Below are 13,509 nucleotides of genomic sequence, written 5' to 3'. Positions count from 1 at the left end.
AGAGTGTGGTTTTCTTGGAGCATTTTTTGAGTGGTGCATTCCACAGGGAACTCCCAGACATTGCATGGGTCATTCTGATGTTTTAGCTAGTATGTGGTCAAGTTGCATCTAATTACAGAAAAGATTAAGGAAGATATTCTGGCACTGTATTTTAGTGCCGGTTGATGACATCTGGTAGCAAAAAAAAAAAAAAAAAAAAAAAAAAAGGGGGAGAATTTTTATTTCCCTATTTGTTCCTACAAAATCCTTTTCCTTTTGGTTAAATTTAGCAGGCCGTGGCAGCTGGAATGGTACAGGAGTAGGAGATGTTCCGTCTTAACTACAGGACTTGCCATTTTCAACTCTGTTCCATTTTATGTTTTTCAGGCATTTCTTGTTTAAGACATCTTCTGGAACTACTCCGCTGTTCAGTAGTTCTTCCCCTGGTTACCCGTTGACCTCAGGAACAGTTTATACTCCACCTCCCAGACTGTTACCTAGAAATACATTCTCCAGGAATGCATTCAAGCTGAAAAAACCCTCCAAGTACTGTAGCTGGAAATGTGCTGCTTTATCTGCAATTGCTGCTGCAGTCCTGCTTGCCATCTTGCTAGCATATTTCATAGGTAAGGCTGTGTTTTCTCTCTCAAATCACATGGCTGTGTCAGAAAATGAAAGTTCAGCAGATAAAAGGATGGTCAGTGTGTTTCACAAATGTGTGTTCTTAGAGAGCAAAGAGTGTTATTACTCCTTATACAGATTAATGAGGAAAAATAAAATGCTCAAGTCATGTTCGCTGTCGTAAGAGCAGGGGAAGCAAGAAATTGATTCAGGATTCTTAATGTGCAGTGTTAACTTCAGGTGTCAGATATGCACGTCTCATAGATGGCCCAAACAGAGGGATTTAATGACTTTTTGATGTAATGCCATATGTTTAAAGAGTATTTAGAAAAAAATGGTGATAAGCAGTGAACTCACATAAGCAACAGAAGCTAGTGGCATTTGAATTCAAATATTACCATCAGATGCTGCCTTTAGATTAAAAAAAAAAAAAAATTGATTACTAGTCCTTACTCTATATTGGTCTGTGTGCCTAAATCCTGGTGGTGTTAAATTTGAATCATTAGGTAGTTCCATTTTACATACAGTTATTTTCCATGTTCTACTCATCCTTAGCATTTTGTAAGGAAAAATATAGAAACTCTGAATGTTGTTTTTATTTACCAGGACTCATATGTTAATAGTGACCATACTGTGTTGTAATCCTGTCTGTGGTTTTTTTGGGGTTGTTTTTAACATGCTGCTGAGATTTTGTCTTTCTTTATTAATTTAATTAATTTCTCTCTTCCTCCTTCTCCCCTGGTCCCCTCTCATTAACTGTTGTTTAGAGGTTTTTTTAGGTGTCTGAACAAACTACCAGTGTATTTTGTACCTTTCACAGTACCTTTAACAATATGCTGATGGCAATGAAGTGCTGCACACTCTTTATGTTCTCTGAGTAAATGGCAAAATTATGGTAGCTCAATTATATTTTCTGGTAATACTTTCGAGACCTATGCTTTGTGGGATTTTTTTTTTCCTCTCTGAAACTGTTCTCACATATAGCACTCAAAAGATCTATAAGGATGTGCTGAATTTTCTCAATTTTTTTTTTTGATCCTGTATAACCTGACCCTTCAGGATAGATACCGTTTTCTAAGAAAACCCCATTTTTCATATTAATGAGCTTCCATATGTGATTAATATATGCATTAGTAGGAGAGAACTGGATGGCTATTCCTGCTGTCTGTTTAGTCCAGACCTACATCCCAGCACACTGAGTACTACAGCTCTAACCATCTTTCTGTATTTTCCCTGTAGAAAGCCTCAGAAGAATAACAAGCTTAGTTTGGTATATAAATGAAAAGATTGGAAAGCAGATAGTTCATTGAAGTTGACAGTTATCATACAGCAGCTCCCTGTTAGAGTGATTATGCACATGGGAAATGATACACTGCAAGTTGAACATTTTAATCATGTGCATAACTTTGAAGTGATGGATTATGAAATGTGTTTTTTCCTTGGTATTTAGGTGACTGTAATCTTAAGCAAAGCTTTGCAACGTGGTTATTGCTTTTTACACTTTCATATATAAGACAAGAGATAATGTAAGGCAATGTATTGACTCTTAATAATTGATGAATGATCTATCATTTCAAGTAATGACATAACTGATCCATTTTGACATAAGTTTTTAAGGTCTTCTTTGCTGTTGAAAGAATGATGAGCACAATAGAGTTGGTAGTGAACACAACAAAGCAGGGTTTAGGAGAGAGTGTTAGCTCAAGGTTTAAATAATGAGAAGTTTCCTGACAAGCTTCATGCCATACACAGGAAAGAATAAGTATATGTCAAAAGCAGAAAATAGCTGAAATGAATCCTATGAATAAATTTGATAGATCCACTGTGATCATAATTTAGAGTGATGGAAGAGAGAGAAAAGAAAAAACAAAAAAGCAGTGGTGTAGCCTTAGATGCATGAGAACAACAGAAAGGTAAAAGTGAAATGCTTTAGGTAGACCATTTGTTAGATTAATTCCTTCACTCTCAGCAAAAAATCATACAATTCATTGCACATAACAAAGAGCAGGTGTAAGACCATCAGCTATAAACTAACCCTTGCTGTCCTCCAACAGTGTGACTTAAGGTGCTAAATCATCTCCTCATTTCAAAAAATGAAAGGCTTTGAAGGTGCTGCTATTGTATTTCTGCCTTACATGTCTACAAAGAAAATTTCTTGCTCTCTATTATAGCAGAGGTTAACCCCATCACTGGGGTTACATTAGCTAAAAGTAAGAGTTATGGAAAAAGTCATCAAATTTTGCAGCAAATGGTTCTGCTCCTTAGGTTTGTCAGTGTATCTGGGCTGTGTGAACCTGATTGTATCCATGCTGATCAAGACTCTTGCAGGACCAAATGCAAAAAGCAGTGATGGCAAATATGAGGTAAATTATATTGAGAGAGTACTTTGAAGTTCTCATTCTCTTCAGGATTTCTAAATGAATTGCCCTATTATAAAAGAGATGGGAGAGTTTATATAGATGGATCATTGAAAACATGATGTCTACAGGTTTAAACATGGGCTTTTGAGGCTGTAAAAGATTATGGCTGGCATGAAAAAATTTATAATGAGGGTGATTTATAGAGAGAAGCAAAAAAAATCTTATAAGTGATAGAAAAGAAAAAATATTTTAAAAATTATTAGGGATTCCTATTAGGCATGCCTATTGGACATGCCTTTCCTCTAACACACAACTAAAAATACAGTGAATGAAATGAAAAGGCAGTATGTTTAACGCTTTAAAAATAAATTCATAGTGCATAAATAACCTTTGGAACTTTTTGCCATGCTACATAATTGATGTTTAATAAAGATACTACTGAGATTTTAAGTTAAACGTTTGTCAAAATAATGGCAATATGCCTTGTTAGAAGGTAACTTTGGGTTTTATTTTCTTTTTAAAGATACATATAGATTGATGGTTTATATCATAATATGTCATCAAAGTCTAGCTATTTAGATAGACTCTTCCTTTATAGACCAGTCAGTTCCACTGCAATCTGAAATTTTCTAAATCTTTCTCTGCAAACTACCCTGATTGATGTCTGAGAAAAAATTCTGCAGGTCTGTGTTGCACTGGTCCAGTGCGGTAGGGCACCTGTTTGTGCAGAATAGGCTTGGTTCTGTGTGCAGATGTTTTCCCATCTTAGACATACTGGTCTGTGTCTGAATCCCTTTACACTGGCAGAGTTTCTGCAGAAATTTTAGCACAGTTCAAATTCACCAGGTTGAAAATAAATCAGGCAACTTTTGGTCTTCTTGTTAAAGGACTAGACAGGGGGCGAAAGTGCAGAAGATGTGTATGAAAGAGCACTTTAAAATGTTTCTGTGGCCAATTGTTGGATTATTTTTAGTAGTAGAGAATAGGAAAAAAGTCACTTCAACTAACTTTTCCATTACATTATGTACACAAGGTTGTCTGCACATTTAAAGCCAGGTTTGTCACTTCTCCTTGTTTCCTCAGTAGCCAGATGTGAACAAAATGCAGAGTAGTAGTTGCCAGTATGGCACAACCTTTTGGTAAGTTCCAGCATGCAGGATGGAAATAAAATTGTCGCACAGTCCTCTCTGAGAGTTGTGCTATTTCACAAAGCCTAGGAGTTATTCCTGTTATTCAGGGGCAACATATGAAGAATGTAGAACCAGCCATTCAAATTAGGACATCCTGAAGATACTGGGCTGGTGGTAAAACCCAGTTACAAGAAAGTAATTTATAAAGTGTCAAAAGGAAAGCATATACCACACATATTGTCTTTGTCAGAGTGTTCACTTCAGAGGTTAAGGGAGTGATGAAAGCATTTGTCATGTTAAATTAGTTTTTAGCTCTTTTGATTCATGCCAAACTTGGAGGAGAAAAATATAAAAGAGAAGAAAGAAGGAGCGTAAAAAGAGTCACCTTGTCTTTTTCACAAAGTAATTGCTGCCAAATATAAATACCACGTTTTTGTGAGCCCCTATGCTGCTCTGATTTCTGCCAATCTATCTTTGAGCATCAAAGAACATCTGACCATCAACATGTCAGTGCTTTAAAAATATGGTAATTTAAATATTTAGACTTTGCTGTGGGGGAAAAAAAAAAAAGCCCTGAACTGTTATTTCCTGTGGAAATTAAAGACTGTGATTGGTTTAAAGATGTTTTGCTTGAACATAGTATCTTGATAGTATCACTGAAACTTTTAGATATTGATGTTGTTTTATCTAATATCATATGCAAGAAAATACAAGAAAAATTACATAGACTGAGAGCAGCATTCTTGCACCACACCTTTAGTGCCTATGTTGCACAGGAAAGTATTATTAGTCATTTATTCCTCAGTATTATTTGACCTTAAAGACACATGAGGTTCAAGATAAATTTCAGGTTTCTACATAAACTTGAAGTAATATATTCACTTCAGTGCCACAGAAAGGACTGAATTGCCAAAGGGTCTGGCAGTTAATTAAGAAAATGAAAATCTCTTTCTTTTAAAATTTGAAATTGAACCTGAAAAATAGCTATTCACAGAACATAAGACATAAAGAAATAAATGGTTAATTTATGTAGTTTTTCCTCTTGTACCACGGAAGTATTCCTTTGTTTGTGTGAGAGACAAAAAAAACTATAACAGTTTCTGATTTGGAAGTAGAAGTCCCACCTTTACTCTGCATCAAGTGTCTGTACATGGTACAGTTTGCATAAAATTTTATCCTTCAGGTGTTGATATCAACTTATTTTCTTCCCACAAATGAGTCTGTTTTTTTCTAATGTGAGTGCTTGGATGAAGTTGTTCATTCATGTTTATAAGTTCTTCCTCTCCAAAATCAAGTTGTCTTTTTGACTCTAATTCCATAGATGAGGATTCATCAAAATAGGTTGCTGTTGTGCCTGTCTTATGTACCCACTGATTGGTCTTTTTTCTCTTTCTGCACTGTACTTTACAAACAGGAACTTCCATTTCATTTGATTTTTTTATGTTGCATTTATTTATTGTTTCCGAGTCAGAAAACCACAGCCTTTGTCTTGTCCAGACTTCACTGAAATCAAATATGCTAGATATTTTGGAAAGCAAGACTGAAAAAGGGAAAATCATGCAAAGCTGGAACCTCTGAGAGGCAGAGGGCATCTGGCTGCCAATCACTGCAATCAGATTCACTTGAAATCAATGTAAACTGAGGGAATGCTGCATCTTGCAAGATTAGCTGATGACAGAAGGTTCTGTTCTTAAATTTGCATTGAAAATAGGTGTCAGTTAGGGGCAATAATTAAATTTTAGAATATGCCTGTCATATTTTAAATGTCACACATTCAGTGATTCTTACTGACTGCTATCAGTCAATCTGAGTGAGAACAGCGTGGTAGCAGCTCAATAACTCGTCTGACACTACCTCTGAGAAGTTTTAGGAAAAAGCATCTGGCTTCACTCCATGAAAAACTAGGTGCTAGTGTTGTCCAGGACATTCAGATGTGGCTTTTTAGCCTAGCAATGTCCCTTCCCTATTCCACAGTGCAAAGGTGTGAGAGATTCATGATGTTATGGAGACAGGTCCCTGAGAGAAGCTGCTCCAGCTGCACTGTATGTGTATGCCACAAAGAACAGGACATCAGATTACTTGGGTATGGTTTTCCTGGGCCTTTCCTGAGTCAAGAGCAAAAGCCTGATCTGCAGTATTGTTCCAGGGAAAGCCTTTGTACTGTGGTTTTGCCTAGCAGAGTTCTGGGGGAGGAGAGGAAGAGGATTTCAGCATGGAGGGGCAGTCTCACAGTCGGGGCACTTCTCTGTCTACAGGACATTTTCATACCATGAAACTCAGCACTTGAAACTGGAGTGAGACCAGTGCTCCCATGACTCTCAAAGTGCTGTCATGTGCTCTGCTTAGCTCTTGCCTTTGAAAACCTTTCTTGCTCAGCTACCAGGCTGAACATACTCTGAAGGCTTGGCAGGTGACGGGGGACGGCGAAGATCACAGAATGTTTTCTTTCATGTGTTCCTGGAGTTGTGTTTTCAGGGCACGTTTTGGGTTGTTAATGCAAATTGCACAGCCCAATCTAGGATGGGTCTGAGGAAACATTTTTCACACATGCTGGTAGTGCTCCCCAGGAGCTATTAAAATACATTGGTTTGAAGTTGTGTAAAGAAACACAGCTGCCTGGCTGATGCTTGCTGTCCTGGCTGTAGCTGCACTGCTCAAAACATCTGCTTGGCCAAGGTTAGTGCCACAGAATTGAGCAGTGTGGTGTGACAGGACAGAAATGGCCACCCCAGAAATTATAGAGAGAGATGGTTTACAATTATTAATCTATTAGTACAGTCATTATTTATATAACAGAAACTTTGGGGTTTTTTAGTCGTAGCTGCAAGAATGGTTTCCTCAGAGGTGCTTTCTCTTTGTTCTCTCAGTTGTGAAGCACAGGTTGTGTTTCACATACCCTTGCCATCCTACCATGCACAAAACAGAAAATATGCTGGGTTTCATGATGGCTATGTGACAGAGCCTATTCTCACTTTCTTCAGTGCAAATACCGAATATTATGAATTTTTTAGTGGTCTAGGATTTAATCCCAGAATCACAGCTATGAAGTCTTGTCAGGGCAAAGAGATAGCAGAGATAAGTAGATGCAAAATGAGACTTGCAGGAGGTCAGGGGGAAAATGATGAAAAAGTGTTGAGATATTTTACTGAGACATGCTTTATAACCCAGCCCAACAAACTGAGATGAAGCCGTTTTTCAGGGGAAGGGTAAGCATAAGGGATATTGAAGATTAAATTTTGCTAACATAATGCCAAGTCAGAGATACCAATCCAATAAACCTGTGGTCATTCTCTCTGAAAAGTCAATGTTCAATATCAGTGTAAAATGTCTCATTTCTTCCTAGGGAAACATTGCTCTCTTCGCAGTTATTTAAATTGAGATCACCAGTTGATCATTTATAGATTCATGTATATTGATTATTTGTTGTTGTGTTTCTTTGTTGACTCACTGTGTTGTTTTGCACGTAGTGTGCTTATGGATTTTATTTATTTAATTATAGCAGTGCATATTTGCCTTTAGGAATAGAATTATTGTTGCTCTTTGGGTTCATAGAAGATTGAATGATTTGACATGGATTTTGTAAGTGTGGCTAATGGCGCTCTTAAAGCAATATGATGAATGCCATGAAAAAAAACCCCCACAAATAAAAAATACTTAAGTGTGTTAAAAGAGAAAAGAATATTCAATGAACATTCAAGGAACCTGAATGAAGACAAAATAAAAATTTGGAATTAAATTCAATCTCTGAAAATAGTAAGACAGGGTAACAGAGTAGGGAACTTACGTTGCAAAATAAGTTGAACAAATTGGAAGAGAAATTACATACTACAGAAAACTTTACTCACATATAATATAATGGGATGAATTTATCTCAGTGATTTAAAAGCTTTTTAAGATACAGTTTTCAGGTTAATTTCAGCTTTTGCTTATTCAGGGTTTAATTCTATTTTTAATTTTATTTCTGCATCACACTTTGACGTGCCTTCTCATGTCATTACTCACATCCCAGCCATCATATATATTCTGTATGTCCAGTAATAAAGTCATTGACTTGCCAAGGTCAGAGAGTTTGAACACCTAATACACCATATTTGTGTGAACTTGTGCCTTGTTATTAATTCCTTACAAGATAGCCTTGTAGCTATAAACAGGAAAAATAACATCTTCTGTGACAACCTGTCTGACCCCTGGGGTAAATGTTGCTCTCCAGATTTGGGTTTGCAAGGTTATAGGATGACTTGTGTTGGAAGTGACCTCTGGATGTCTCTTCTGCTCCAAATGGGTCATCTCTTATGTTCACTCTGCTCTTGAAGATCTCTGAGGACCGAGATTGCGCGTGGCTTTACCTTGTCCGTGACCTGTAGGTTCCAACAGGGTGCTTTGAATGGGTGGAGGCAGGCTGAAGATTCTTTTATCTGTTAGAGCAATGTGCACAGGAAGGAGAGGCTCCCTTCTGGACTGGTGCATGTATACTTTATAGTCAGCAAACTCTCTCTTAATTTCTCATAATTGTTTCTGACATCAGAAGCTTGTATTACAATGCCAAAATGAAGAATGTAGTTGGTTAGAAAAGTCATGTTTTGACTTGTATGTTGAGCAGATTTGATAATGAGAGAATCAGTATTGAGCCCCACTGTATGATTATGAAACACTCTTAACCTCTTTATCTGTGCTGTTAATAAATAATTACTAGAAAAGGCAAGCATTTCTATTAATGCAGTTCCTGAATGGAAAAGGGATTTCATTCTCTAATGTTGATCTTACAGAACCTTATCTAAAACCATAAATATGCTCTAGGTTTAGTTTGTTTTCTTCTCTGGGGCGTCCAGATTTATCCCTCTGTGTCTTATTTACTTTTTAAAAGGTATTATACATAATGCATAACAGTGCTGCAGTTAATTGAATTTCAAGCTTTATTTTAATTTGCTGGTTGGTTGATCAGCTGATTTCCTCCAACATTTTTCTTACTAAATACTTTCTGAAGAAAAGCTACAGCATATGAAATGTTTTCACGTGCTGCTGCCAGTGTGGCAGAGCAGGTTCCCCACTTGCTGGATGACAAGGTGTCTCTGTGTCTGTGGCACTTTACTTGCCTTGCAGGAAGCAGCCTGGAGTAGTCGAGACTCTTGGAAAGGTCAGACAGTATGTTCCATATATGCTGCTCATCCCTGCATGTTAACAGTTTTTTTGTTTAAATTTGGGTGTAGTGCACTATTCCTGCAGCTCTCCTCTGTATTTTCTGTATATTTGCATCTTCTTCTTTCACTAATTTCTCCTGCTAAAGGCTTCCCACATTCTAGAGGTGCAGGAAGCTGTAAATCTCTGCTGTAGGGACCAGAGGGTGAGAAATGAGCTGAGGGTGCAGGAGCTGGTCAGAGCCCCATCCATGCTGACTGCAGCAGAATGCCAAGGATCCACTGCTGGTACTCAGGATCCCAACTTCACCTAAACTGACTAAAGTGCAATTTTACTCACAGCAAGTCCAAAGCCATCCTGCTATAATCAAGGGATTTCATTTTTCAATTAGGATCTTTTTGCTATAGTTTTGCCGCCTAAATATGGAAGCATGAAACCCCTCTGTAATTCCAGGGGAGCTAGTTCAATCCAAGGCAGGTGGGTTGTCAGCAAACTCAGGTTTTCCTCCTGACAGTTGGAATTGGAGTTGTGAGGGTAATATTTTCTTTTGCAGAAGGAAGATACTCCTTCTGTCAGACTGTACTGTCACTAGAGGATTTCTGCTTTCAGTTATTAAAGGCTTTAAAAGAGAGGTAAATAGTGCTTGATGTGCTGAGAAAATTAATGAGTGTTAGAAAAATGTCAGGAGTACATAGCAAGTATCCCAAGGTAATATAAGAGTAGATATGAACTTGTGACATCTTTGCTGGTCTGTGGAAAATGCAAAAAGAACTTTAGACTGAAAGAGAAGCAAAGCAATTTCACAGCAGGCACACAAACAATTACCAGAGGAGGGAAATGCAACAACAAATCCCCAGATACCTCATGGTGATGGGTTACTGTGCCTTTAGCATCCAGGCCTTTTCCAAGGAGAGAACCTGTGTGTGTTGGCAAGAATCTGGTGCAGAGCTGGGAGCTGAAAATAGAGAATCCTGTTAGAACTGGCCACAGGGTAGCAGGGAGCAGCAAGAGAAAAGAGATGCAATTTAGGCTCATATGATATTTTGAGACAAAAATTTATTTTATCTGTTGCTTCTTTCTTCATATATATCCCCCCCCTTTTACATCTTGAGAATCCATTAATCACTGAATTGCAAAACTCCAACCACATTAGAAAAGAGAGACCATCATGGAGTCTGCTCATTAAGGAAAACTCAGGGATCTGATTAGTCTTACTCTTGCAGAGGGAGTTTGACCTTTTTTCAAAAAACATATCTATATAATTTTAACTCTTATCATGTTGTCTTCATGGCCAGAATCTGAACATTAAAAACATCAAAGTTCTTATACAAGCGTTTAGGGATTTTGGGCTTGGTTCACAGAGAGTATTAGTCTTTTCCAACCAGAAGAATTTTTCAGCACCTCTGGAGGCTTCCTGAAAATCCTAAAACAAATAATAGAAAAATAGTGATTTAAAACCTAATTTCTAATACAAACCAGCTCTGGCTGTCTAGATGAAGAATAAGCTTCAATAAATGGGAGACAGACGCAGCCTCTTCAGTATGAAGAGTAGCGAGGATGCAGAAATAGAAATAGGTTTTTCATTACTTGAGGGATTATGCTTGGGCCAGAAATGCCAAATATTCTGTGGACCGCAGCTGCACTTTCAGTCTGCTGTTGTATTAGCTGGTAATAGTAAAACAATGATGTGGTGGTAGAGACAGCTATTTGTTCTCAGAAATACAGAAAAGTTGTTTTTCCTTTCTTTGCTTGGATTGCCATCTTGTCCTCCATGGCATGTCCTAAACTTCTGTCCTATTGCAGTAAATGAACTACAAATTAAAATATACATTCTCCTTGAGCACCACCTGAGGATGCTCTTCCAGCTGCTGATGTGCTCCCTTAGCCAATTTTTTATTCTGCCCTTGTGACACCCCTTAGTCAATTCAGGAGCTCGTTATTTCCTTGCACAACTGGGTCAGGGCAATTGACTGAGCAGCTGTGGGCAAGTGCCATCCATTAGACCTGCAGCAAGGAAGGAAAGGGGCTGCTGTCCCTGGGAGCAGGGAATTCAGAGATGTTCAAGAAAACAGCAGGATCCATCTTACTCCTTGACTATTTTTCTGTCACTTGATCAGCTGCCCACTCTCATATTAACAGAGAGACTGAAAATAATTTTGTTTTCAGGATGTAGCCCGGTGGAGGGTTTCACTCAGTCTCATCTGAGAATATTTGTAAAGGAGAATTACTTAACTTAAAAAGCTGTGGTTTCCATCTCTTTAGATATTTTCGTTTCGATCTCAGGCAGAATGTGTTTTATCTTTCGCTTTAGGTCAAATAAAGGTTTAACAACATTTAACACCATTCTCTTCATCTTTAGATTTTTTTTCCCTGTCAAAAATCTATGCATTTCCAGTCTATAAAAATCACCATGAAAGTGGTCTGCTTAACTCCATTTCTCCATGCTATGAAGCATTGTTTTAATATGTTGTTTGACTTTTTATAGTGAGCATTCATAAATCATTCATCTTTTCTCCCATATTTACCATTAGAAAACTGTAAACAGCTAGAACAGAAAAAGGCTTTTAAACACAGTGCAATTTGCTTAACATTGCTTTGGCACTCATGGAGTACCAAATATACAGCAGGTACTTCAGCAGTGGGAGTTTTCTCTGCTTTGCCTGTGTGCTTATTTCAACGTACAGTTTTTCTGTGTTGCCCATGATTTGAGAAGCCAATATTTAGTACAGAATTCATCATTTCAATGAATTGGGAGTTCCTGGATACCATTTCAAAGCTGTCAGCATGACAACCTGCATTTCAATTGGGGTCTGAAGGAGTCCTTTAAGTAGCTACTGTTAGCAGAGTGGTTTTGAGTGAGTTTTGAGGTGAGTAGCTCCCAGTGCAGTGGAGCTGAGGGGTTCAGGTCACCAGGCAGTGCAGCCTGCTAGAACAATCCATGCCATCCCCAGGTTCATTCTGTCACTCTTTTTCCAGGGCCTCAGAGTCACAGGAAAATCATGAGCTACAGGTTGTGGATTGTTCCGCAAATCCTGCTCTGGCAGCTCTGCTGCTGGGATCTTGGATTTCCAGTTTGCACAGTGCCTTTGTCTGGGACCTGAGACCAGTGCGGTTCACTGATGATGAATCATTTTCCAGGGATGTGGCAGCACAAGGCCTTGGGTCTCCTTCTTAAAATCCATCTTATTTGTTGCCTTTTGAGTATGGAGCCTTATTCTGAGCGTAGATCTTTGATTTTGCTAATAGAAAGGTCCAAACCAAAGCTCAGGGCCCAAAGTTTAGGAATTCCAGTTCTCTTTACATATTTCCATTCTTTGAATTCTAGCTGTAAGCTATCCTTTACATGCTTTCAGCAGATTTTGTTTTTAAATGCTCTCCATTAAGAGTTTCTGCTGAGTGCTACAACTTCCATACTCTGACAATCCCTGAGCAGTTTGCAAAAGAGGTAATGGCTGCATGTACTGCACACCTTGTTTCTCCTTGAGTGTAGTGGTGGTCTGGAATCGTCAATATTTTTTATAGCTGTAAAAAGCAGTTTCCTTAGTTCAGTGTTCAGGGGTTTGACACATGAGTAAATTACAGAATACAGTAGGTCACCAGTAAGCATCTGTGTAAAGGCTATTAGCCAAAATTTGTGATTTTTTTTTTTTTAAATTCACTTTTACTGCGGGACCCCAAATCTTTCTGTTTTCAGAAACTAAAGATTTTTATAATTTCTTTCAAGTCAAAATAGGCCTCAAATGCCAAATACTAAGATTTGGGGGTTTGGAGGTGGCAGAAATTCAGTCTTTCACTTTGCTTAGTAATGTTGCTCATGAAAATCTTCTGATGAAAGAGCTACTGAGCAGAGGGCAGGAGAATGGCTTTGGAAGCAGTTTGGATCTTTTCAACACTCACTCCTCAGCTGGTCTTAATTCCAGTGCTCAGGCACACGGTACTGGTAGGAAAAGGGGAAGGTTTGCAATGGTGGGGAAGGTAATGGTGAATCTTTGTTGCCTCTGGCTGGAAATTCAAAACCAGTCATGTCCTTTCTTGGCTGAAGGGGACCATCAATCCTTGACGCTTCCTCCTCACTTGCAGCATCTATAAGACTGTGGGGCTTCTTCCCACCCTGCTCTACTGGGGTATCCTTTGTTAGATATGATTTATGCCAGCGTGCACTGTGCAGTGTGCTCTCAGCCTTTAGGAAGTCACCCCATTTATCAGTGCCAGCTCTGGGCTGGGGGAGCCCTCTAAAACCTGTGTGTGCCACCTCCATGAAAATATCCCCTTTGTCAATTCAG

At 38.4% G+C, this 13,509-nt stretch overlaps 1 protein-coding gene across 5 annotated transcripts in view; it reads left to right on the top strand.

The window, feature by feature from the left end:
* The window catches only part of TENM2 (teneurin transmembrane protein 2), a 480,855-nt gene that overhangs the window by 320,961 nt on the left and 146,385 nt on the right, over nt 1–13,509 (top strand). For all 5 annotated transcript variants that reach the window (XM_062502010.1, XM_062502009.1, XM_062502008.1 and 2 more), the window contains one exon: nt 367–605. In XM_062502010.1, coding sequence (XP_062357994.1) covers nt 367–605 — 239 coding nt within the window. The remainder of the gene's footprint in view (nt 1–366; nt 606–13,509) is intronic.

Source organism: Cinclus cinclus, chromosome 14 (genome assembly GCF_963662255.1).
Source record: "Cinclus cinclus chromosome 14, bCinCin1.1, whole genome shotgun sequence".
Taxonomy (NCBI): Eukaryota; Metazoa; Chordata; class Aves; order Passeriformes; family Cinclidae; genus Cinclus; species Cinclus cinclus.
This window is presented reverse-complemented; position numbering and strand designations above follow the sequence as displayed.